Source organism: Colossoma macropomum, unplaced genomic scaffold (genome assembly GCF_904425465.1).
Source record: "Colossoma macropomum unplaced genomic scaffold, Colossoma_macropomum, whole genome shotgun sequence".
NCBI classification, from domain to species: Eukaryota; Metazoa; Chordata; class Actinopteri; order Characiformes; family Serrasalmidae; genus Colossoma; species Colossoma macropomum.
This window is the reverse complement of record NW_023494801.1, coordinates 13,128,939-13,145,933: the sequence shown is the minus strand read 5'-3', so window position 1 is coordinate 13,145,933 and position 16,995 is coordinate 13,128,939. Positions and strand designations below refer to the sequence as shown.

Below are 16,995 nucleotides of genomic sequence, written 5' to 3'. Positions count from 1 at the left end.
AAGGTTAAGAACTAAATGGCTGTAAAGCAAATACTGCGCTGGAAAAGAGAGCAAAAGCTTTCGAAGCCCCAATAATGGTTAGGCAGGGCAATTCGACGACGCATGGTCTCTGGACAGGGGAGACCTGTTGATTTGTTTCATTTTGACCCTTTTCTTGCATTTGTCGTTTTATTGTTCGCAGCGTTTGTTGTTCAGAGCGCCAGATTCCTCGCGGAGTAGGGGGCCTCGAGCAGTGAGATCTGGACTTCCAGATGAGAGCTCGGAGTCCAGTTCGCTCGACGCCCACCCTTTGTTCCATTTCCGAGCGCACCACAGCCGTCTTATAGTGGGGGCCATAAAATGACACAAAAAGGATCTCTGGCGAGACGTCTGGGATGACCAACCTTAATTTGTTTACAGCCCTTGCGACCAAGCTCGACTCCTCCATTTTGTGGCCTGACATCCGATTGGGCCGCGGTGGGGCCTGATACAATGGACGGTTGCTAAAGAACAGCTTTTCTCTCCCTCAAAATGCGCGTCCTCTCCAATTCAATCTACCGTTGCATTCCTTGGAGACGCTGAAAAGGTTCAGTTATAACAGTAGCAGAGCAGAAAACTGACGCTGAATTGTAGATGTAGATCATTTAAATATAATCAGCTTGACAGTACACTGCTGTAAGAGGTGTTTATGCGCCGGAGTGCTAGAATGGAGAAGAACAAGAGGACAATATTTATTTCAAAGCAAACCTTCAACTGAGAACTGAGCTTGCCTTGAATACAGTTATTAAAAAGCAACATTGTACTGGATGTACTTTACATCTATGCTTTATAAGCTGTTATATGTAAGATAAAAAAGGACATAGACTCACTGTTCTAGTCTACGTAAAATGAAGTGAAAAGACCAGGAATGACGTGCATGTAATACACATATAATGCCTAATAATGTTGCACAACTATTTTGAAAATATGAAATAAATCTTTGTAAAGAACATTAGCGTATAAACTATAAATAGGAAACGTGTTTTGTGTTACATATACACATATACGTATGTATATATCCGCACATAAATATATATATACTACCACTACGACTGATAATATATATATATATATATATATATATATATATATATATATATATATATATATATATATATATATATTATAGAAAGAGATATATATATATATATATATATCAAAAACCCATATATATATATATATATATATATATATATATATATAGATAGATAGATAGATAGATAGATAGATAGATAGAAAGATATAAGTAGATAGATATAGGTTTTTTGAACACTGTAAATCAGATATATGATTGAATTCGCCGCAATAGCTTACTAAAATTTTAAATGATAATAGATACGTTCAAAATAGCTTTCGACAATGACAAATGCAAGCATGAAGTATTACCTTTCAGTTATAAGTTACAATGTACTGCAAAGAAAGTAATTTATTTAAATATTTAAATCATATATCTGATCAGAGCTGCAGATGCAGAGGTTTTCCACGCTTTACTTCTGAGAAAGGTTGATCTTTTTTGCGCGCATGGTAGATTATTTTCTAAGAAGGCATGCCGACATGAACTGAGACACGTTTTAAAAGTAAAATACTCTTCTAAAAGTAATAAACATTAAATCTACATGTGGCAATAAACAAATTAGGCTAGTTAAAACAATACAGATATATATTTTAAGGAGTGTTTTTTTCCTCGTCGACTTTGACCGTGTTTGAACAGGAGTCAGGACAGATAACCTACAGTTTAAACTGAACTGCTTGTTATGGTGAATTAAAAATAATTACTTAACCTCTTACATGACTGGATTTGCACTTACGGAGCTGTTAATACCCTCATTTCGGGTTTATGTCTGTTGTTTATAGAACCATTAGGTCATGGACTTCCGTCCCACCGAGGCTACACTTCCTCATGGCATTACGCGAAGTGGCCACATGATGGCAATGTTGCTCTACCAAAAAAACAACCTGACAACCGCTTTTTCTTACAGCCGGAAATCACTGAGGCCGTAGAGAGCCTGTTTTACACTTGATTAAAATTAGGACAACAGCGTTACACCACAGAAGACAGACGTCTTATTGATTTGGGGCGAAAAATGTCGTTTCTGTTAACTACTACATTTCATTTGTGAAATTAATATTAGAGCTTTAGGACTTTCCAAGGATTTCATGAATATCATCATCAGTGTACCGTTAAAATGTACATATTATTTGCGCGTTCATCAGGATTATAAAAAAATAATAATGTGAATAATTAATACATAAACCAGAAAGTAAAATAAGACAAAACACTTATTACATATTTTTCATTTTTTTATTAGTGTACTATACAAATAATGTTTTGGTAACAGTAGAAGAATCAAGAAATGACAGAAAATATTGTCAACAAATAAATACCTTCTTAATGAGCAGGCTTTAGCTGTAGCAGCATTTCAGCAAAGGTCCTTCTTGGGAAATCGCCTTTGTTCATTTACAGTTGTGGAAATTAGAGAAATGAGTTCTTCTTCCCTTTAGGCTTTTAACAAGCTGTCGTAACCAATATAGCCTACATAATTGCAATTAAAATCAAGACGTATAGTTTCAGCAACACGAATTATTCTGCTTCTACAGAAGTCACGATTGGAATGCATCTGATTTTTTATTGGACACATGAACATTTTTGAACATTGAACTTCATTCCGTCATACAACAGTCACGTAGAATATTTAACAACAGAATAATCCGTGTAAAAAATAAACATTTCACTGCCACAGTGACTTTGAGAACGGAGAGTCTTTTCTTTTGTCACTTCTTTTCTTTGTTTCTTTGTTTTATATAATTACGTATTTTAAATTGCTTCAGAAAGTATGAATTATGGTAACAATAAATTATGTTAATTCATAGCTTAGCGTGACAATATTCCTCCAAGGCTAAAGGAAACTTTGACTGTTTTGGTCACACCGCTCATTACACATTGCGGTGATTTGAAAAATAAAAACGCCACAATTATTCCTTTTTTCCTAAAACAAGCGATTCTCCACATTAATCTTTCACTTTTTTGGTAGGCATCGTATTTTTTCAGTTTCTGCCCTTACATGAAGTCATCAACGTGTAAATCAGTCCAGACTCACGTTATCACCCGTCAGTTTTTCCAGCACAATACTATTGGTTAATTTGAGATTTTCTGCTGCACATTGCACGAGCGTATGGGAAACAGAGCAAAATGACAATTAAATACTTTAACATTTCTACTCCCGAGAAATTACACCGAGCGAAGCATTTACGGCTCTGGCCGTGGGATCTCATAAAATCCTAACAGCTTTTTTGATGCACGATGTAAACAATAAACAGGCGAGGCGTTTATTGCGCTGTATAGTTTGTTCAACCGTTTACAGACACGTTGTCCATTACGCCTGCTGTGCACTTCATTTTTGCCGTCTTAACATCTTTACAAATATCATATTCACACAAAACAAGATTATTAAAACGTTACATGTGACTACCTCGTTTGTTTTCGAAAGGCGCCTGAGCTGTCCAAGAGGATGCTTTGAAGAGTTGTTTAAGGAAGTTCGTTAGGTTTATAGTACTTGTTTAAACCGATATCAATTAAATCGTGTACTTTTGCTATTCGCCACGGCGAGCCTGGCATTTTCGATGAAGCGGACACTATCTCGTTAGGGGACTTGGTATTAATGATTAAATTTGTAGCCTTTTAGGTTGTATGTGATCAACATCCAGCAAAAAAATCAATCTTTGAATGGGTGGTTTAGAGCGGCTGAGTTGGGAAGGGGAGGGTGGAGGCTATGTATTTGATCTGATGCAAAGCGGCAGATTTCTCATTAACTTACCCGCTTGAATATATTAATGGGCATATTCTCCCCTCCTCTCTCCCATAGCCCCCCTTTCTCTCTCCCCTGCTCCCTCGCTCCCCACCGTACCCTCTCCCTTTCTCTTTTACTCTCTTTTTCATTCTCTCACTCTCTCCATATCAGAAGCGCGCAGAGCGGTGGCCGTGTGGGGACGCAAGAAGCCAATGGAATGAGGACTCGATAATAGATGCAAATGATCGTGAAAGGACACAGCAAAATATGAAACAACTCATTTGCAGCGGAGTAAATCACAGAAAACTGTTTGGGAACTGGCTTCCTGCACCGGGATTGTGATGCTGGATCTCCTGAGCGGCGCGTTGTCAGTGGAAGCTGAATAGCTGAGGCAGTTTAAAACAAGGTATACAAACACAGGCCATCCACTGATTGGAAATCAGTGCCTATTCTGGTATTCTTTGTTTTTTTTTTGCTTCAGAACCTGTCCCTGGCTAACACACTGACACAGTTCAACCAAAAACAACCTCCTGCACAACAACAACAATAACAACAAAACATCGACTGCAGAAAAAAGATGAGCTCCTATTTTGTCAACTCACTCTTCTCCAAATACAAAAGTGGAGAGTCGTTACGTCCCAATTATTACGAGTGTGGGTTTGCGCAGGACCTGGGGACTAGACCCACCGTCGTGTACGGTCCAGGCACCGGGGCAACTTTCCAGCATGCGCCACAGATCCAGGAGTTTTACCACCACGGCGCGTCCACGCTCTCCGCTGCTCCTTACCAGCAAAGTCCGTGCGCTGTGACTTGTCACGGCGAGCCGGGAAACTTCTACGGCTACGATGCTCTGCAAAGGCAAACTCTCTTCGGCGCTCAGGACGCCGACTTGGTCCAGTACAGCGACTGTAAATTAGCCGCGGGAGGCATCGGCGACGAAACGGACAACACGGAGCAGAGTCCGTCCCCCACACAGCTGTTCCCCTGGATGCGACCGCAAGGTGAGCTCTCGGCAGACACTCAACTGCAAACTCTCGTGTGTTTGTGTTGGTGGGAGTGCGATCAAACTTAGCTGCCCGCGCGCAAAATCTCAGGGCAATTTAGAGGTCTGAGAGCCGCATTTCCTGTGTGCGCGTGAGAGGGGGGACAATAGCGGGCTTTTATTGTTTTATGGTGTTCAAAACTTGTGAATCACTTTACAGTTTAATGACCCTGCTATAGAACGAGGGGAGAAGGAGAATAAGAGTGAGCCAGAAGAAGCTCCATTCTTTTTCCCCCTTTACCCATGTGTGAGACTCTGGCCTACAGCTGATCTTTCACTTCTCACCCCAGTCAAAGTTTTACTGCAGCTTTTTTACGACTTACAGTGATGTCGAGGCTTATTTCACTACAGGGTGGCCGTTTCACACAGGTTCTGTCTTTTACTGCGCTGCACATGTGACGAGATGTTAGCGTGGCTTATGACAGCTCTGCTACAGCTTCTGACGTCCCTATTAGTGGATAATCATGTAACAATATCGGAACACTTCTGTATTTAATTGTGGGGCTGTTCTATTTCATCACTGCGTAACCCTTTGGGGGATCTCCGTGGGGTACACCATAAGCCCACTCATAAACCGATAATGTGCTTGCACTTGAATAGCGGATTAGCAAAACATTTGAATAAGACTTTTTAACACTACCTAGGGATGCCTTAGCAGCAGGATTATTACTGCTAATCGTGTGAAAATGTCGCCTTTCTCCAATATGCTGGTTATACGAACGTTTTCTGGAACATCTCTAACGTGTTTGACCTTGTTTTTGTCAGTAGCTGCCGGACGCAGGCGAGGCCGCCAGACCTACAGCCGCTACCAGACACTTGAGCTGGAGAAGGAGTTCCTCTTCAACCCCTACCTGACTCGCAAGCGGCGCATCGAGGTGTCGCACGCCTTAGGACTGACCGAGCGGCAGGTCAAAATCTGGTTCCAAAACCGCCGCATGAAATGGAAAAAGGAGAACAACAAGGACAAGTTCCCCAGCAGTAAGTCAGAACAGGAGGCGATTGAGAAGGAGAAGCGGGAGAAGGAGCAGGCGGCTGGAGCCCAGTCGGCAAGTGAAGACTGCGAGAAGGCTAAACAAATATAGAGTGGACGTGAAGGGAGGGCAGACAGCAATCAGGAGCGCGAAATTAAAAAAAAGTATATTTAAAAAAGAGAGACGTTGAAAAGGCGGAGAGTGGTTTTGTCGAATAGACACTTCAGTCTACGACGGGTCATTACATGTTTCAATCGATGGAGGGAAAGATGGTGGCGGAAAAGGACCCTAAATCTAATGTGTGACCACCGAACTTTATGATGACGAACGACATGAAGCATTTCTACGTTTTGTTTTTGTTTTTCTCTAATGTTCAGAGAGTAGGCCTATTGTAAACTAGCCTCCTTTCTTCGTGGAATAATTATTGTGAAAACTCAGTTTCTATTGTTAGGATTTTGACATTAACAATTACCTTGGCAGCTGTATAGTTCTTAAGTTAAATGGTGCACTTTTAACTGTTCTCACTTATATGTTATGATGATGACGTAGCGATTAATGACTTCCAACAACATGAAACTGCCTATTTATGCCGTAGAATATCTTTTTACACCCCTTTAGTTTTCTCTCAGATTGATGGTATTTTGTTGTCTTCCTTTCTTGGGTTAAGCATGCGCACAGTGGATAAAAATAAATAAAAAAGGAAATAAAAAAAGATGTCATGTGACCCATTGTTTACTGTGAAACAGATTTTTTGTACTGTACTCGTGAATTGGTTCTTGGGAACTTGACGATATGCTTTCATTGTTCTTCATCACTTTGTTCTCTTGTCTAAACCTGGAAGAAGACGAAAAAAAGTGGGCACAATAAAGTTTACAAGCGAGAATCCATGACAACGCTTGTTTTCTCTGCTTCATTTACCTTTAAGGTGTGCATATGAGGGACAGTGTGCTGTCAACGTCAGGCCAACACTAATTTGTACTTCTAGGCCTCTATAGGTCATTATGCAGCCTCATTTTAAACATAGAAATGTACTGGGCTGCAAAGCTAAGAAACATTACTACTGCATGACAAATTGCCCTGCGCAGGTGAGCACCACGCACTTGTCATATAGTGTGGTTTGAACTTGGATTTACAGCATTAGTTGCATGCTAAGTAGGAGTGGGCATGTAGAACCACAATTCAAACGCCTCATACCTATTTTGACGACCACAATTGTAACACGACGCTTTATGCGACCAAGCAGAATCAGATTAGGCCGTGCGTTATCGAGAAGACACATTGACCCAGCATTCTATTCTGGTTTTGCAGAGAAATGAGGGCATTTGCATTGCTTTTAAAGATATGCTCCGTTATCAGGTGAATTGTTGACACAGATATATTCTGTTCTCTGTAACAGTTAGTTCTGAATTCAGCGTTATGAATGATGATTCTTCATTTAAAGCACAACCTAGTCCAGGACTAGGCTTAGTCCCTGAGAAACCAACTCTAAGATAAGATCTTTTCTTATTTACACAGAGACAGATAGAAAGACACCAACCCTCTCACAACACACCCACACATTTGAGGTACAGACAACGGTAAAAGCAGTGGAAAAATGTGCTTGCAATGCACTAAGCCAATTCGTCGCCGTGGAAATGGCTTGCTGGTGATGATTACTCCGTCTATAGGGATGCTCTGAAGCAGAAACTTCCTTCAAGTAAGGGCCTGAGCCATTATGCCTTATAGGGGTTTCTAAACAGGCTCACCCGATTGTACACACAGTACAGACTCCAGTGATGACGTTCGGGGACACTCAGAAGTGTGGTGAGGTATCTACAGTGTCTAAAATCAATACTGAAGTAAATAGGTTTTTTTGTTATTTGTGTGGTGTCCACCGAAACATGGAGCACCTTCCTAAATCTGGGCTGCTTGATCCCATACATTTATACAGTTTCTGGGTAGTTTATCGCTGGACATGGCGTCAGGTGATTACAGAGACGTGGGCTGCTCAGTAGTCCTTCGATTTTTATGTTCTGCTCTGCTTTTCTGTTGACTGTGGTTATCCTTGTCTGGAAGTGAATAATTTAACGTGCTTTACGTGGATGGTCAGCGGTGTGCAGTTTTTTTTAGTTCACTTCAGACAGAAGCCTGGCATTCATTGGAGGACTCGCCGTCACGTGCCAATAGTCACGTGGTCTATTTGGAAACGGGCTGATTTTTTGGTGTAAATCTAGACTGTAATTCTATAATATATCACTGGACCTCGTAAAACAGAAACGAACCCCCCCAAATTATGAGTTCACTGTATTATGCCAACGCGTTTTTTTCCCAGTACCAAGCGGCGAGTTCGGTTTTCCCAACTGGAGTGTTTCCTGAACAAACTTCTTGCGCCTTTGCGTCCAGTTCACAGCGGGCCAGCGCCTATGGCTCGGGCGCTACCGGTTTGCCGTCCTCTACCTCCACCCCCTCGTCCTCCGCCTCTCGGCCGAGTTTGTGCACTGACAGTGGAAGTCTTTCCACCCAGAGCCAAGGCATGTACCCCGCAGCGTATGGGCTGGGAGCCGGCGCTTTGAGCATGCACGGCTCGCGCTTTGAGCACCCGAGCCTGTCCATGATGTGCGTCGCCGACCCTACCAACGCGGCCAGCTGCGGCAAGGCAGAGCAGCGGAGCTGCCATCAACACAACGAGGACAACCTCCGGATATACCCGTGGATGAGAAGTACAGGTTTGTAGGAGTTTACATTTCTAAAGGATAGGGCTTATGTGTGTCTATAGCGAAGGGGGGTGGGGGGGTGGGGTGGGGTGCAGGAGGGGGGCGACCTAATGATTACAAAGAACTCTCTTTAACTGTGGCAAGGCGAAGTGGCCAGAGAAACTTCCTGAACTCTGCCTGACGCTGCTCGGGTCTTTTATGGTTCTACGACCTCAATAAAACCACAACTTAAGACTTCTGAATATGCATAAGACGGTGTTGTGCTGAAAAAAAGGGAGATGTTAGTGGGGGGAGGGTGCAGGATGGGGCTACCACTGCTGTTTTAGTATTCGGAAATACCACGGCTGACTATTAGGATTAACTTGTTCATGTTGTTTACAATGGCATGTCTGAGTGGGCGGTGGAACAATCCAAGTATTCCCAGACGAACTAAGCAATATTCCAGCCACCGCGTAAAACTGATATCCTATTGTGACGTCAAATCTAGTCAATTAGTTCATTCCAATTTTTCAATTTTTCTTTGATTTAAATTACTGTGAATTGTGTTTGTTGCTTGATAACTTTTTCAGATATATGTTGTAGAGGATCTCTTGTAGCTTTAATTTGTGTCTGGATGCGGTGAACTTGAGGGTTTATGTCTGTCAGAAATTTTGATAAATTATGAGTATGATAAATTACTTAAAATTACTCTTGGTGTAAGTGTAAGGCGTAGGCCTGCAAAATTACATTACGTGTGTGTGTGTGTGTGTGTGTGTGTTTGACAAGACATCTTATTCTAATCTGTCCCTCACTTCTGCGCCACAGAAACTGGTGTTCATTTCACCTTTGCTGAATTCTTGTTCTTTCCATTCACTTGTTTCCAACAGTCAATATTGTTTACAATATTTAGGCTGCCTAAGTGAAAAACAACCATAATTGTCATGCCTAATTATTTTTGTAAGGACTCAACGCGCACTCCCTTAGCACCAAAGTTCTTATCAGTCAATTGTCATACTTAAGCACTCTTCGGTTTGATAGCCGCGGGGTAAAAAAACAACGGCGTAAATAGTTTTGAAATAGATACCACCTCATTAGCAAGTCCCCAGACATTTACCAGCAGGTAGGCCTATAGCCTTGTTTGAACATACATTCCCTCTGCCCTTTAAAGTTGTGTGTCCCTCAAATTCTAATCTAGGCATACTGAATGCTTTGCGGACAGGTCTACCTATTGCTATGGCGTTAATATGAGCAACTCTTTGACTTCATAAATCGAGTTTCAATTTCAAGCATGATTTAGTCTAGACTCGCTTCATAAAATGGAAGATCAGAAGAGTTAAGCTCCGTTCCACACTGAGACAAACAAATATTTGATAGTCTCTTTGGCTCTGCTAATTAGATTTTTCATGATAAGCCAAATGTTGTTTATGCCGCTGTACAATAAGCTGTAAAGGCGCATCCATTGACCGACAGCTAGCTACGCACGTTAGGAAGAGAGAGAGAGGGAGAGAGAGAGAGAGAGAGAGAAAGAGAGAGAGAGAGAGCGAGAAAGAGAGAGAGAGATATGAGGACTATTATCATACACGACCTACAGTACAATTTTATCATTTGGTTCTTTTAGATATTTAATGATCATACGCCTTTAAAATGGTTCCTCAAAGGTTCTATGTGGGACAGTTCCATACGGGACAGTGAACACTCAGAAAACATCTTGGCATGATTAAATGGTTAACTGGCTCTTCTTTATGTTGACAACCTGTTGTATATGCTGTATATTTTAAATGGATCATAGCACGGAAAAGGGGTCTACTATTGTAAGAGCTCTTGTTAAATAGAGTCTTTGGTGTATATATATATATATATATATATATATATATATATATATATATATATATATATATATATATATATTACTAAAGACTCTATTTAACAATAGCTCTTACAATGGTAGAGCTTAGATAGAAAATAGAAAATAGAAATTTTGCTTATACAGTCACATTGCTTCTATAAAGTGCATCTGCCCTTCTTTATGATGGTCATTTTACCTCTCCTCTCTGATACAAACTCTCTCTCTCTCTCTCTCTCTCTCTCTCTCTCTCTCGTTCCACTTTTCTCGTGCAGCATTCTTGAGTACAACGCGCGCCTTTGTTTCCAGTTGTCTAAAAGGGTGTTCTGCAGAGACACCAACACAGCAAATATGCCAGTCTGTTTAAAGGGGAAAAACAGTTCCACTGTAGTGAATTTCACTCATAAGAAGACCTTTATTTTCCTGTCTTGTCCTCTTTCTGTTTCCTCTTTCGTTTTCTCTCTCCTTCTCCAGGAATCCGTTTAGCTTGTCCGGAGCCAGGCTTATCACACAGAAAGTGACACGTCGCCAGAGACGGAAATAAGAACCACACTGACTAAAGAGAGCAATAAAAAAGTTCAAAAAGCTCACAAACGTAAAGCAGACTCCATTTGTCGACGGTCTGCTCAAAACGGAAGCGGGATGAAAGCAGTCTGGTTCTCATCGGCGGGGGCGCTGAGCCGCAGCAGGAAGATTTCTCCTCTCTTTTAATACTCTTAAAGCTGTGCCTTACTAAGATGGATACAGCAACGCTTCAGCGCCTCTGTGTAAAGAGACTACCGTATTGTTGACTTTGGTGGCGTTTAGGAGGAAGTCCGAACGCCAAGCTTTCCTCCAGAATCGGGAATGTGCCTCACATGTGTGCGCGAGAATGATGCGCCCTCGCTTCAAGGGTATTTGTAGACGTTGCTTCTGGGATTTAGCTCTGTATTTAAGATAAGAGTCAATGCACGCACTAGCCACAAAGCCTAATTTCGTCATGTGTCAGAGTACATTAAATTGCAGGCGTGGAACCAATAGTGTTGGAAAAAGAGTGCATTAGGAAAGCTGGACAATTTCAAAGAGAATTTCAGCAGAAAGCTAATTATTTTCATCTAGTAACCAGCACACAGATTTTTTCTCAAATGCTTGAAGCTTCTGCTACTACCTATTTAATTGTTCTTGTATTCCTTAAAACAGGAGGCTTTGATCTCTGCTTATATGTTCAGCTCTCCTCTTTTCGACAATGTATACTTTATGCAGTTTAAAATCAATAAATGACTAAAATAAATGAAATGAAATATTTACAGTGAATATGCTGCAACATTTGGGCTATTGTGTCAGAAAAAACGCAGTGTACAAAACATACGAAAATAAAACCTTAACGCGGAAAAATGAATATTAATATTTTCACAGAACAAAAATTGAGCGGTGACCAATAATCCACGTTTGAAATGGTTAAAAACTTAAATATTTTAATCACTCGAGCAACAGAATTCATAGTGATAAATTAACACTCACAGTGTCTATATTTAAGTTCAGCTCTTCACTCTTGATGTGTGTTAGACTGAATTCAACACATTTTTTCATTCGACAATGGGGACTTTGCTGGGCTCTTTTTCAATTATAAAGCAGGTAATAATTTGTAGGCGAAAACATTTCTTACTTTCATGAATTTCTTCTATGTGCTCGGTGGGATTGTAGCTCGGTATTTGTGTATCCAAGCCTGTTTGATATGTTTTGGTTTCTTGATCAGCTGTTTATTATGGCAGACTGATATAATATTTAGCTGTTTCCTATTCCCTGATGCTAACTTTCTCCACTGCGCAACCCTTTGTTCAGTGGATCTTCCTTTCGGTCACTAACACCTCCGTGTCCTTCGCAGGTGCCGACAGAAAGAGAGGCCGCCAGACCTACAGCCGCTATCAGACTCTGGAGCTCGAGAAGGAGTTCCACTTCAACCGCTACCTGACCCGCAGAAGGCGCATAGAAATCGCGCACGCCCTATGCCTGACCGAGCGCCAGATCAAAATATGGTTCCAGAACCGACGGATGAAGTGGAAGAAAGAGAACAAGACGGCGCACCCTAGCTCTCCCGCTGCGGAGCCAACCGGAGGGGACGAGGAAGAAGAGGATGATGATGAGGAGGAGTAGCAAGGGGAGAATAAGAGAGAGAGATGAAATCTCAGACTGACGTTAGACCGAAAAGAGTGGCGCAGCCTCTTTAATCTCGTGATACACTGAGTAAACAAACAGTACTACCTAAAAAGTAACTGCCCTTTAAATGTAAACTTCCCCACCTACCTGTTTATGGGTTTATACTCCCTAAAGCGCTAAACAAGTAAGCATTCGTTCTTTAAACTATGCAACATCTAGTTTGATTGCAGTAGAATTTAAAAAATGCTATTTAATGTCCTCCAGTTGTTATTACTTAAAAAATGTAAAAGGGAGCCCTTGGGCAACATTTTAAAAATGTCATTATTTTTTAAATGCAGGTTCTGCTCACTGTGCCCTTTAATATATTTGAATGTACATTTGTGTCATATGTGTTTTATTTTCGTCTTGTTTGCCGCGTAATTGCATTTCAAATACTTATTTGTAATTCTCCGAGTTATGTACAGTGGACCATAAGATGTATGAATTTTCGTGTCACGAGGAATTGTGTCAATAAAACGAAAATGAATGTAAAAATCTAAATGTCAGCTTTTGAATTTCATCATTTGTAAAAACTGTGCTCACTTTTTTCTTCTGTACGACATTCTCGTTCATTTTCTCACTCTTTTCTTCTTTGTTTTTTCTCTTCTAATTTTTGTTAGTGTTCTTCACAGTAGCAGCAGCTAAAGCATATTATTATTATCATTGTTATAATTATTATTATATTTCTAATCTATTATTATTATTGTATTTAAAATGTATTATTATATATTGAATCCATTATTATTATTATTATTATTATTATTAGTAGTAGTAGTAGTAGTAGTAGTAGTAATATTACTCGTATTAGTATTAGTAATATTATTATTGTCCCGGGCTTTCAGTATGTGTTTAGTCAATCCAGAGTGTATCATATTGAGCATCATACGGTGGAACAAATAATATAATCGAACAGCTCATATGATTGCAAACGCATTTTATAGGTTTAATCGACTAAGATTTCTCTCAGGCAAAATAAATATTTTTCTGCCGAATTTTCATTCTCTATATGCGTAAAAGCAACATATATCTTCAGAGCTTCCTTATTTCATTTTTTTTTTCATTTTCGTAAAACAGTAAAATAGCTGCGCACAACATTGCTTGTACACATGTGAAATAGTTTGTGTCACAAAAGCAACCCGGCTCCTTAATAGTCGACCATCATCGTTTGAGTTCTTGCTGTAGACCAACCTTATGTCAGGAAGTGACCAAAAGAGTGCAGTTACATGAGGGGCTGTAAACTAATGTGTTTAGTGCATCAATAAACAGGCCGGAAAACGCCATAAAAAGAACAAAAAAGTCAACAGAATGGGAAACAGGTCTCTCCTTTTTCTGGGGTCAGCCCGTATGGCAGCACTGTGTGTTCAGTTTAAAAAAAGAAAGAAAGAAACAAACAAAGACAGAAAGAAAGAAAGAAAGAAACTAGTGGTTCGGGCACTTTCTGTAACTTGGGTTAAACGTGTCGGAGTCTTGCCTGTTTGTACGGTGTCAAACAATATTTTGTATCTTCAATGCGGCTTCGTATATATTATTACGTATTGTCAGCAATTTCAAGATAATACGTAATAATATATACGAACAGCTGTATATAAATCACTGCAGTATAACATTTGAACAATTTAAATTCATTTTCTATTACCACTATATGAAAATGAAAATATGTACTGTAATAAGCTTGCAAATAACATTATATTATAGTCTATATTTCAATAGGCCAGTTTAGATCTCATTCGTAAGTAAGCAACCCCGGGGCGCATGAGGATAAACCTGTTTGGGTTTGTTTAAATTTTCTCATTCTGATTTGGATTCAGCTTTGCGTATGTTTTCATAACAACACCGCAAATATTTTTATCTTACACCATTTGTCTGTAACGTGTAACCCGGGACAGCCTTGCAAAACGGCCTAGCAGGTTATTTACAAACCCTGAATCATAGATTTGCTTATAAAGTTGTGCGGCAGACATTTATGGTGTAATAAAGTCATTGCATTACAGGAAGGACTAGTCTCACTGTGTATGATCCTATTTATGGCAAGAGATTTATCTAAACATTTCAAAGTGTTGATGTGCCGATGTGCCCCATAGCCTGAATCTTTTAAAAAAAGAAAAAAAATCTAAACATACACACGAGAATGTGCATATTCTGATCAAACAGTGTTGAGCTTTTGGGGGCAAATGCAGCAGAAACGTGCTTCACGTTTTAATATCAACCATCCAAGAGACGTCTAATCTCTGCCTGTATGTGAAACACACAGAAAAAAAAAATGTCTACTCTGTTTCTCAAGCTTTTGTGAAAGAAAAAGATGGCGACGGCAGAGGCACTGCTGCTAAAGCAGTCATGAAGAAATGCAATAAATTCCTTGTTGTTTTATGAAAATTTACAACTTTGTGATAGAACTTTATGAGTGCCTGGGTCCTGGGATTGGCCGAGGATGGTCATGTGGATGGGTAACCGTGAACATGAACTTTTTATGATTTCCCAAGTGGTTATATTGCAGCATTCTTTTGGCCGCTGCACCTTATGAAGCTTCACCGGGTTCTTTAAAGGTTCTTGTTCCATTTTATAGCGTATTTTGGCAAAAAAGAAAATAACAGAGCATATGCAGTTCAGACCGGCTCCTCTGTCTCCTGCTATTGAAGAGGGAGACCAGCCTCCTCTGCGCTCTGCTATGCTAATGTGGCCGACTGTGATTGGGATTTCCGCTGCGATGGATAGTCTGACTGAGATCTGGACACACAGTAGGGTCTCATCTAATTTTTCATACGGGGATCCGACTCCCGTTGACTAATGTGGCAGAAACGGATTGAAGCGGTGGCGTTGCTGTCATAGTCACGGCTTCGCGCTAATGGCGGGAGCGGGCAGGGCAGCAGGACTTCCCTAGCGCACGCAACGGCGAAGGGCTCTCCTTACAGTCCCGGCGCTGGGTGACGAATTATCAACAAAGGTAAGGCATGCTGTCATTTCCCCCACAAATGCTTGTTTTTTCCAGCTAGAAGTTAATTCCTAAGTCCAAATCCTAGCTATATGCGCCTTCGGTGTTATCAAAAATCGGGCTTTAGTGGCCGCGTGGCTTCGTAGTAAACGCCTTCTCGAAGTCCAATTACTCATTTTCAAATAGGATGCGACAAGCGCAGGTTTTTAGTCACATTTAACCGCTGTTTTAAGCATTGTTGAAGCTTTGGTTGCGATGTGTTGTATAAATAAAGGACTTGCTTATGTATTGCTGGAGGATACAGTTTTGGTGTGGACAGAGCGGTCCGAGATGCTGTGAGATGGTTTGATGGACCGGCTTTGTTGCCAATCAGATCGTGGCTCTACTTTCCTGGATCACTCACTACGCGGAATGCTTAATCAAGTAGCATGAGGCAATGCGACATTCCTACGCACTACGAAAAGCGCTGACACAATGTGAAAAACAGGATGCTAAGGTTAAAAATACAATTGACGTTAGCTCAAAACCCCCAAATAGAAATCACCAGGTAACTATTATACTGAATACGAATACCCGTGTGGATTCTTTCTTAAGTTCCACAGCCGGGCATATTTACCATTTAACCTTAGCATCCTGGAGCTTCTTTAAGCGGCCACACTTTCACACAAACCTTACAGACTATTCCATCTGCTGTTGGTTTTATTTAGAGAACGGCGGCTCTTCTTCTAGACTTTTCTTGCTCATGTATCCTTTCCGAGTCCGCCGATGTTTAATCCGGTTCAACGCCTAACTGGCCTGCGCCCTTTGTTTTTTACTTATTTAGTTTGACCTACAGCACGGTTTCACCCAATTTTAACCCAAGCAAATTAGGCTAATGAAGCTAATTAGTTTTTCTTTCATCTTCATAACCAAATATGTCCATTCGTTTCCAATCTATCACTCACCAGCCAATATGTATGAGGGTCCAGGACATATGAAATTTCATAAAATACAAACACATACACACATGTATTTCATTGGGTCATGAAGCATAGTTATTCAGAGTGCTTCAGGTATATGACTTGAACAAAGCAGTGCACGGGGAAGATGTTTTATGCAAAGCTACTGTATCTATCTGTATCTATCTACCAGCTGTTGATGAGAATTAGCCATGGACGCAGGCTTTCGCAGCTCGCCCTGTTTCCTCGTTGTTTGGTGCCATCTAGCGTTCTGTTGAGCACAGTGACAGCGTGTCTTCTTCTGGCTCGCAGCTCAGAAAGAGGAGCGACAGCTTGTTATTGCAGTGTGTGCGCGCGCACCACTGTGTATGTCAGAGAGAGAGAGAGAGAGAGAGAGAGAGAGAGAGATTTGGTTTATGGCAGTGTGCATTTGTGCACCGTGCGTGTGTGTGCTTGTGTGTGTGTATGCGTGTTTGTTTCCTTGAGTGAGTGTGACCTGACATTTTATAGTAGCTGTGTGTGTGTTGGAAGGGGAGGGTGAGGGTGTGCATGTGTGTGTGAAAGACAGAGAGAGAGAGAGAAAGAGAGAGAGAGAGAGAGAGAGGGAGAGAGAGAGAGA

The 16,995-nt window shown here is 40.9% G+C and overlaps 2 protein-coding genes across 3 annotated transcripts; both read left to right on the top strand.

Moving 5' to 3' along the window:
* Positions 1 to 4,376: 4,376 nt before the first annotated feature.
* On the top strand, positions 4,377 to 6,702 carry hoxb8a (homeobox B8a). Of its 2 annotated transcripts, none has more exons than XM_036590544.1 (2): positions 4,377 to 4,807; positions 5,617 to 6,702. In XM_036590544.1, the coding sequence occupies exons 1-2, from the start codon at positions 4,384 to 4,386 to the stop codon at positions 5,928 to 5,930; spliced, it is 738 nt and encodes a 245-aa protein (XP_036446437.1). In that variant the 5' UTR covers positions 4,377 to 4,383; the 3' UTR covers positions 5,931 to 6,702. The 2 variants fall into 2 exon arrangements, with proteins under 2 accessions (XP_036446437.1, XP_036446436.1); XM_036590543.1 differs by having other exon boundaries at positions 5,614 to 6,702.
* Positions 6,703 to 7,984: 1,282 nt separating this feature from the next.
* Positions 7,985 to 13,001, top strand: hoxb7a (homeobox B7a). Its single transcript, XM_036590545.1, has 2 exons — positions 7,985 to 8,524; positions 12,199 to 13,001. The coding sequence occupies exons 1-2, from the start codon at positions 8,092 to 8,094 to the stop codon at positions 12,465 to 12,467; spliced, it is 702 nt and encodes a 233-aa protein (XP_036446438.1). The 5' UTR covers positions 7,985 to 8,091; the 3' UTR covers positions 12,468 to 13,001.
* Positions 13,002 to 16,995: the final 3,994 nt, after the last annotated feature.

Coding starts and splice junctions, on each gene's coding strand:
- hoxb8a (XM_036590543.1), top strand. CDS start 4,384: ATGAGCTCCTATTTTGTCAACTCACTCTTCTCCAAATACAAAAGTGGA. Junction 4,808..5,613: donor CCCCTGGATGCGACCGCAAG/GTGAGCTCTCGG, acceptor TGTTTTTGTCAG/TAGCTGCCGGACGCAGGCGA.
- hoxb7a (XM_036590545.1), top strand. CDS start 8,092: ATGAGTTCACTGTATTATGCCAACGCGTTTTTTTCCCAGTACCAAGCG. Junction 8,525..12,198: donor CCCGTGGATGAGAAGTACAG/GTTTGTAGGAGT, acceptor TGTCCTTCGCAG/GTGCCGACAGAAAGAGAGGC.